The 10,137-nt window shown below is 32.0% G+C and overlaps 1 protein-coding gene across 1 annotated transcript in view; it reads right to left on the bottom strand.

Annotated features, from left to right (window-relative positions):
- The window catches only part of LOC139974296 (uncharacterized), a 54,544-nt gene extending 46,156 nt beyond the window's left edge, over positions 1-8,388 (bottom strand). Inside the window, exons 1-4 of the mRNA XM_071981326.1 lie at positions 8,254-8,388; positions 1,466-1,496; positions 635-807; positions 5-269 (exon numbers count right to left, since the gene is read on the bottom strand). Of these exons, the coding sequence (XP_071837427.1) occupies positions 5-269; positions 635-807; positions 1,466-1,496; positions 8,254-8,319 (535 nt within the window). The 5' untranslated portion in view covers positions 8,320-8,388. The remainder of the gene's footprint in view (positions 1-4; positions 270-634; positions 808-1,465; positions 1,497-8,253) is intronic.
- Positions 8,389-10,137: the final 1,749 nt, after the last annotated feature.

Raw genomic sequence — 10,137 nt, forward strand, 5'->3', positions numbered from 1 at the left:
TTACCATCTGATATTACGAATGTACCTAAACTTGAAATATAATATTTCCCCCATTCATCTGAGATACGAAAATCGTCGTATGTTACAAAGTAAGTTTCCCCAGCAACGTTCTCAAAGTCCATTCTCAGTTGGTACCGCTTTTGATTTGTTAAGTAGGCAATTTTCTCATTTCCGATCCAAAACTCACTCCCTAGAAAGCCAAAGCCATTTCTGAAGTCTTTCCAACTTCTATTAAAATTTACAGAATCCAATCTTCTTCGCTGTAGTACCTACAACGAATATCAACAAGTTAAGCGTTAACCGGGACGTTATTAAATATGTATATTCGTTCCCTTAGGCTGCAATGCGATTTGTTGCTAACAATTATTACACCGAAATAAGAACTTATATTTCTAACTTAAGTTTGCAGTGTGTGGGCTAGAGGTTTACGGTTTTCTTGGAAAAGAACCACACTGTCCTTAAATTTCAAAATATATAAAATCATTGATTTAAACTTTCGTTTCGATAAAAATATCAAGATTCTATTTGAAATAACCTTGTATTACATAGCTAAATGTTACTGTATGCAAAAATGAAGTAAATGTGTACAAAACTATTTAAAGTTGAAAAGAAGACATCAAGTAATCAGCCATACCGTCCATCCACCAGCATCAAGATCATTATTACAGTAAGCCTCAAACGGTTCCGGATAGCCATCTGGTTTAATAAGGTACACTCCAGATGTATTGTGGGTAGAGGAACATACATTCACTACTTCTTTGCAATCTCTCGGATACGCAGGTTGTTGAAAAACAAAGTATGAAGAACCTGGATGGAAAGTAAAATAAAGTTAACATTTTATTGCGACTGAAAAAATCACTTCAGTAAACGAAACTAACGCCTTAGATTCTGAGCCAATTGTAAAAAAAACTCGATTCGTTACAATGAGAACTAAGGTAATAAATCAGTTTAACTACCAATTATTTCTCAACTACCATATAGAGGAAGATATCGCGACTAACATTTGATACGGTAATCTTTATTGAATTCTCAGATGTAACTGTTTTGAAGCATTAGTTTTAATTAGTTTTCAGCTTGCAATGTAACTTCAAAGGCAAAGTAAATTGAACTTATTTTTCATCACGCTTCCGTAGTTATCAATCTTATCCAAGTCAGATCAAAAGACTCACGAAAACAGGCAAATCCCATTTGTTTAACGTACCTGGGAAAATATCGATGAAACACTTAGTATGTAAAAAAGATGGAAAATATGCGACTCAAAGGAAATCAATCTCATAATAGATGTTCGGAAATGGTGACAGGATTGTAAAACAAACATCTAGAGCGAACACTATCAAGAGCCAATATTTTCAGCCATTCAGCTGGCCAACTAAAAGTGTTTACGTTTAGAATACATAGCTGATGTGACTCACAGAGGTTACTTGTATTAATAAGGTAAGTCATATGTCATAACTACTACACCTACCTGAAGACCGCCCCTCGGCACTGACAATGACCTGCGATATAAAATAAGGATAAAATGAATCTGTTCGATCGGAAGAAAGAACATTTAGGCGAACTGGTCCGCCAAATCTTAGTTTAAGCAGTAGTTGTTTTATCTTCTACTTAAAATTCATATCTAGTATGCAAGTCAATAAACACAGAACTGAACTTCATATTACAACTTTCATCCAGGAAGCATTAGGTTAATGGCATTTTTCCGGTGTTACAGCTACCCTGGTACATGCTATGTAAGCTAACGTGAAAGAAAAAAGGCAATAGCCGGCTGCTTTCGTGAACAGCTTTGTTGCTTATATTCTTGCAGATGTTCTTTGTTCAAGTTATGTTATGACATTAGAACATTTCAGACATATGTTGTAACGCATTTGTGTTTAACAGTCCTTAACAACCAGTAGGGATCCTTTATATCTTTCCAGGTATTCTTGTTGGAATACGGTATCCGTGTCTTCATACTAACATAGCAAAGAGAAACTCTGAGATTATAAAAGGTGTCATTCTACATGTAAGGTAAGTTCTTCGTCACAGACTTGTATATCTTACTAAATAAAAACCTCCATTCAAATTATTAAGGCACGAGATTGAGAGAGATGCATATATAGTATTAAGCTATAAAGCGTAAAATTGTAAAAACATATGGTCTGCGATAATGTTCAGATAATTTCTGTCTTAATTGCTTTGTCAGTTTCTTGCGAATTTAACAGCATTAAAAGCTAACATATACTACAATATAGCAGTACGTTATGATCTAGAGAATATAAGACAACCTTGTTAAACGCTAATTCTACAAATCTACGTGGTATAGAAAAAAGAATAGAAAACTTAACATTAAAATGATGTCTTCTATAACATGATAATGATGACAATTGCAAGAGATAAAGAATTTTATCAGAAAATGGACAAAAGATAATGAGGAAGGTTTCTAAGAAATAAGAAATATTTTCTTTCTCTCTTTCAGACCAAGACATTCAATTATAACAAATGCATAGTCTCTAATTATTCTGCTATATGTTATACAAGTAGTCGGCTTTAAATTTGTTATAGTAAGAATGATCGTAAGCACCTTAAAAAGTTACGTTTTGTCTTCTTTGGTCAATTCCGAATACCGACATGTTAGAACAGACGAGTATATGGCAGTTCATTTTTCATTAAATAATGATGATATTTGTCAAGACAAAAATATTTTACAACATTTCCAGGAGATGAAGTGAATTTATACAACTCTCTGAATAAACAAGAGGACACGCTTTAGTTCTTTCCTGAAATGTCAACAGTTCTCTGATTTATGAACATGCTAACGTGAAAGAACAAATGCAATAGCTGGCTGCTTCCTTAAACAGCTTTGTTGCTTAATGCAGACAGATGTTCTTTGTTCAAGTTATATTTTGACATTAGAACATTTCAGACATATGTTGTAACGCATTTGTGTTTCACAGACCTTAACAACCCGTAGGGATCCTTTATATCGTTCCAGCTATTATTGTTGGAATATGATTACCGTTTCTTGATACTTACATAGCAAAGGGAAACTCTGAGATTTAAAAGGTGTCATTTTACATGTAAGGTAAGTTCTTCGCCACAGACTTGTATATCTTACTAAATAAAAACCAGCATTCCAAATATTAAAGCACGAGATTGAGAGGGATGCATATGTAGTATTCAGCTTTAAGGCGTGAAATTGTAAAAACATAGTCTGCGATCATTTAAAGATAATTTCTGTCTTGATTGTTTTGTCAGTTTCTTGCGAATTTCACAGCATTAAAAGCTAACATTTAATACAATATAGCAGTACGTTATGAAATAGAGAATATAAGACAACCTTGTTAAACGCTAATTCTACAAATCTAGGTAAAGAAAAAAGCATAGAAAACTTAACGTTAAAGATCTGTCTTCTACAACATGATAATGATGACAATTGCAAGAGATAAAGAATTTTATCAGAAAATGGACAAAAGATAATGAGGAAGTTTTCAAAGAAATAAGAAATATTTTCTTCCTTTCAGACCAAGACATTCAATGATAACAATTCTCTAATTGTTCTCCTATATGTTGTACAAGTAGTCGGCTTTAAATTTGCTGCAGTTAGAATGATCTTGAGCACCTTAAAAATTTACAGATTTTTCTTGTTTGGTAAATTCCGAATACTGACATGTCAGAACAGACGAGTATATGGGAGTTAATTTTTCATGAAATTATGATGTTTTCTGTCAAGACAAAAATATTGTATAGCATTTCCAGGAGATGAAGTAAATTTAGACAACTCTCTGAATAAACAAAAGGACACGCTTTAGTTCTTTCCTGAAATTTCAACAGTTCTTTGATTTATATTTGTCTCTATCAAGTGTTTGATTTTTATCAAACAATGCCTGCACACTCGTCGTCTTGTCAATATCGACTTGACACGTTCATCATGTCAAGAGTTACTTTATCACGATTTGGAGAAGAATATGTTCCTTTAATACAAGGATATCAAATCACCTTTAACTTTAAGTCATGAAAAATAAAATCAATAGAATCGAAATAATTACGAATGTCGATATTAGCTACCTTAGTTGTACACTATGTAATTTGCTGTTGCCAACAGAGTATAAAACCAAATGATACCATTGCTACAAAGAGATTGACGCGGTCAAAGGCGATTATTTTGGGATATAGCCAAAGTTTTATTTATCGCCGATAACGCTTTTGAGGAAGCAATGACTTAGACTGTGTGAGACGTTATACTGTTCTATCTGCATGCATCCTTGTGTTTATTATGACAGTAATTTGATTGTCACAAGTCGTGTTTTTCATGAATATATTGCTCGTTCGACCGATAGCCACAGAATATCATATGTAGGTATTTAATTAGATATCTTCCAACACATCAGTGAATCGAAAATGTTTCAAGCGAATAATTACCATATATGGAGTTGTTGAGTGTTATGATATACTTTCTAGTTTTTGAAACATGTGCTAGTAAAGCAACATTTAGATGCAGTGTAACTGATTTGATGAGTTTGTTTAATTCGTCAAAGTCTATCATCCATATTTTTTAGGTATTTGGACATTTTCCTTTTGTATACCGAATTAGTTTACATGTTACTTTAAAACAACAAACGAAACGTTAAGGTTTGCACTCCACCGACCAGCCGCATGGTAACATGACGGGAATGTGTGAGTCGGGTGGGAGGGTGTGATGACGGCCAGCGAAATGGGTTGGGTGTGGGTGAACGTCGGTGACTATGCCAATCACATTTGTATTTAGCATATGTAAAAAACCTCAAATTTCTTAACACGATGAACTAGCCAGTTGTATTCCAAAGTTCGAAAAACAATTATTGCGGATTGTCATTAAAATGTTGTTAAACTGGATTTTGTAGAAAGTAGGTTGTTTTCGATCAAAATGATTTTGTAGAAAGTAGGTTGTTTTCGATCAAAATGAAATGAAATTTACTTGTCGGTGAAAATTTTCTATCTGCAATTATATTGTTATACTTTTTCTGCAATGTCGTTACTGTTACAGATAATATCCCAATTTGAATAAAATAAAAAAAAAAGGAAAATTATGTATTAATGAATTCACAGGTTTCATTAAGTGTTGAACATTATAATTATTTCAGGACAAACAACCAGAATAAGAATCAGGTTATTTTTAGTATTAAACATGGTTTCTGCATTAAAACGTCACTATGCAGCTATTTTATGCCCTTCGTATTTTTTGTATGATCGGTGAAAATGTACATTTGCTTGTCAAACTTTGTCCAAAATATGGCTTGTATTTTAACTATAACCCCCCACCCCCCCCCCTAAAAAAAAATTGAGGAAAACATATATTTCTTCCGTGAAATTGACTCTTTTGAGAAGGCATTTATATAGATTTTAAAACAATTGTTTTCGTATCACTTGTTGTTTGACTTAAATTAACACATACTAAAAAAATTGTCTTGTTAGGAATGTTATATTGTGTCTGATTTTATTCAAATAACTTTTATCCGCTTTATCCGCATTTAGCCTTCGCATTGATTTGTTTTAAAGGTTGGTTTTGAAGTTTAAAGGGTTTAAACGAGAGATCCAACACTAGCTAAAATCTAATGTGTTATAATGTTATGTATTCGAAGGATTGGAAGAAATAATTCAAATAGTACACAAATTGCAACTTATGAGATCTTATAAAAGAAACATAAGTTATAAAACAACTTATACGTATCAGTAACGTCTATGTCATTGGAAATCGACTTTCAATTTGTGTTTATCTTCCAGTTGATTTGATTGAATATCATGTTCGTGTCACAGTAGTTATTTTTTTCAATAATGCTTTTACATTGCTACTAGTTGTTATTATCATCACCAAAATCGTTACTGCTTACTAGACTAACGTTTTAGAACATTTTAAATTAGCGCGACACGTGATTTAGGAATATATAGATAAACATGTCATTTGACAAAGAATACTTTATAGGTATTCATTTTAACTCATAAGAATTGAAAAATACATAAAAATAGACAATGATCATATGCGTAATTTGAAGAAAAAAAAACATATCTCTGGTTGGTTTTAAATTGATTTATTGAATGAATGCAATATGAGCACCCTTTTTTTTAATATAAATCTTCGATTTGGTAACGATATATCATAAATTCAGATTTAAGTTTTCCGTTCTAAATTTATTTTCGTCCTCTCAATTCCCCATTACATTGGTATTGTAATACGACATTAAATCTGAGTTGCTATCACGCAGTTACGTTTGGTCAAGTTATAATACTTCTCTTTATGACTTAATTATTGAGGAAATACATATAATCTCTAGTTTGAAATTCATCTAATTTAACCGTTACTTCAAAAAGCAGGCGATATAGTTCTTTTCTTTTTTTACAAACTTTATCATTTCTAAGATGGACATGTCTTAAAGTTTTTCTACTCGTATATCCAGCATCATTAAGAAAGTGCACTTAAACGGTTTTATTAATCAAGATCAAATAGTATCTACATAATATTTACTGGAAGTTGCTAACAATATTTAACTGAAGCAAAAAAAATGACAAAAGAACAAGGAATAAGGAATAACCATTAGCTAGCCACTAAAATCGCCAGAAACATCTCTTATGATCGCATACCATTCTTTCGTGAAAGCAATTTAAAGCCATAAAGTAGTGTCTGCAAACAGACGTAGCACTCACGAAAAGGTATTTTCAATGTTTTGGCTTTGTTGCATTTTATTCTTTGATAATTGTTTTCTGCAATAAACTCAAGTAACCTAAGTTTATGATATTCAGCATTAATCCCGTATTTGTATATAAATATCACCTTGTTAAAGTTCTTTAAATTAGTCTAAATCAGAATGACATGTATACTTGTCCAGTTAGTTTTTATGTTTATCAACCTTGTTTCCTTGAATATGTGTATAAACAGAATTATCATAGTATATAATGTTGATAACATATAAAACTATCGTTATTGTTTGTTGCAGACTGTTTGCCACATACTGCTACATAGATAATGGTATCTAATAAATTAATATCTATGAGCATGTATAGGATGTAAACATTTCGGCACTCTTTATACATTTTCGAGCTGCAAAATTTCGCGTTTAGATGATAGTTTGCTGCGGCAATATCACCTGACTCAAACTGAACATTTCTTCAAGTTCGATTACAAGGTATGGAACCTTCCACTATTTTAAAGTTAAGATATCTTACTGAAAGAAGGTACCATATAATTATAGTTTGTTGACTATTTGAAATATAATTTAATTATCTTTGTATTGGTATTTTGACATATAGCCTAAATGTTTTTTTTTAGATTAGCCAACGCCAACTCTTCGGAAATCATATCAAAATAAGAGAGCCGACAAGGGAAGTTGCCTTTGTACAGATAAGACTCAAGTTATACGTATGCATATGATCAGTTTATGTAAAAAAAAAACAAGGTATTATAAAACATCTGTTCAACTTTAGACTGCCTAGGAGAACATTGTATATATTTACCGATACAAAGAGTATAGCTCTGGTTCAATAGGGGAATCGCATGATTGAATTTTAAACAAGAAGAAATATTTGAAAATGTAAGTATTGAAATAACTGAATATTACAGTTTAGCATTTAGTTATTATACTAGAAGAGAGAAGTAGGCCTATGGAGCATGAATTTGAACTAAAATAAATAAACATGTGAATTAAAGCTCAATAATTTATAAGATGAAATGAAGGACTTGTATCGTGTTGGTATGTGTCGGTTAAACAGTGGGGTTGGACATTTGAGGGGGACTTGTGCGCTGACGTTATGTACATGATATTGGAAAGTTACTCGAATTATGGAAAATATGAAAAAGTATATTTATTCCTGGCCACATCGCGAAACGTTATTGATTAAAGCTTGGTGCGTAACAAAACACTTTTGAGATGTATAATTGGCTTTTATTCTTAGTATTGTACATGGAAGCACGTTTTAAAGAACAAAGTTTGTAGGCATAAAAGATTAAAAAATGAGAACGTTTTGTTCTAAGGCGAAACAGAGTTGTCCTTTCGCGAAGTTGAAAATACTCAGTTTTTAATATAATTGAAGGCTTTCTTACCGAATGTTATTAAGTATTTTAATCCGTGTTTACCTACTTCTTGTGAGATGCGAACACTCAGTTTGTCTTAACATTGAACTTTAATAAGATTGGCGCAGCAGCATATTGATGCGACTTAGCTTTTAAAACTTGAAGCAGTCAGAAGATATTCATTAGAGTAATATATTTAAAAAAAAATAAAATAAAAAAATGAAAAGACTTACCATTTCTGTTCCAAACGAGTTCCAAATCGTCAAAACAGTTAAACAAACTTTGAACAAATTCTCCATGATTTCGGGTTTGAAGAAATGTCACGCTGAAATATATTTGATGAAGGGCAAGATGACAAATGACACAGAGTATCCAGTTAGGGGTGACCAGCACCTTATTGGAATTACCGTAGTAGTATGGATGTCCATTAATGCCATCGTTCTATTTGAAACATGATTAGTTGAACAGCTTATACAAAACATACTGCACATATATTGTATTCTTTGGCTTGTATGTAAAGAAGACTATTCGACATGCGCAATCTAACTTAATATTATTTACAGCTATTTATATCTTGAGATTTTAGTCAATAGTACACTAAGCTTCAGTTGCATAAATGTTGAATTGTCCTTTCCCCAATAAAGCTAACATAAACACGTATTGCATAGCTAATGCATATCGTGTTTCTAGTTCCAAGGACAGCAATGGTATTGCAAATTCAATAACTGTCAATGTATTTAGTTCTTGAAACAAATATCAATTACGATGGTCACTTTTAATTTATATTACATTAAGCGTGGTTTATGTTGAAGGGTTTTGTAGTGGTGTGCCAAACAACGTAAGGCTACCTAGTCGATGGAAAGAGTCAGAATGCTGATTTTACTTGTAGTGATTAAGCTCTCATTATCGAAATTTTTCGGAACCCTTAATGAGTAAATTAACTTAGCTAAGTAACAACAGGCAGGAAAAATTCAAGAAGTGTCGACTGGATGAAAGGAAGTGTTATTAAAGTACATGGACTAGTCAGCACTTCATAACATGTATGAACTGGTACACTATATCATATATACCGTGAAATGGGCTATACTACAATATCAATAATGCATGGCATCATCTACAGTTTACACTTTGTTTGAAATAGTGTACACTATACGCACTGTATGATGAAGTATATAAGTTAAACACTGCATTAACTAGTCTATACTATACAATGTATGATATAGACTAAAATAAACACACTGTATGAACTAGTTTACACTATATGCAAGGTATGATCTGATCTATACTATACAAAATATATATACTATACCCGATGTGAACTATAGTGTACACTGTATTGACTAGTTTACACTATATGGAAGGTATAACTTAGTCCACACATTACACACTTTATGAAATAGTCTTCACTATATTCAAGGTATGATATGGTATATACTATACACACTGCACGAACTATACACAATGTGAGCAATATTCTACAATTTACGCACTGTATGAACTAGTCTAAAGTATAAAAATTATATGAATTATGTCTACTCTATACGCACTGTGTGTGAAAGCATATACCACACACTATGTATGCATTACGGTGTACAATATACACATTTTATGAACTATTCTATACAAAACAATTATATGAACCAATATATAGTGCATCTACACAATATCACCAATAACACACTATAGGGTTTAGCTTGAATTGTGCATCAAACCCACCACCTGCTCCCCTACTCCCTTCCTCCTTTCCAAATTAAGTTTTCTGAGGTACTTCCAATTATAGCAGAACATTTTCTAACCATGTGTTTGTGTATATATATATATATATATATATATATATATATATATAAATATATATATATATATATATATATATATATATATATATATATATATATATATATAAATGTAAACAAACATCTAACTAACACCGTTTCGAATAGTTTTGCAGCGGTAAACTGTATGAACATTACTTCCTTGTTTTATTGTGCCTACGTCACATCCTGTTTGCGGGATCGAGTATTCTCACATCTCATTGAATAACAATGTTAGCTGTTTTATTGGACGAGGACTTGTGAATGAACTATAGGATTTGCATCCATGCTCTGTATCTTCTATAT

The sequence above is a fragment of the Apostichopus japonicus genome, chromosome 9, assembly GCF_037975245.1.
Source record: "Apostichopus japonicus isolate 1M-3 chromosome 9, ASM3797524v1, whole genome shotgun sequence".
Taxonomy (NCBI): Eukaryota; Metazoa; Echinodermata; class Holothuroidea; order Aspidochirotida; family Stichopodidae; genus Apostichopus; species Apostichopus japonicus.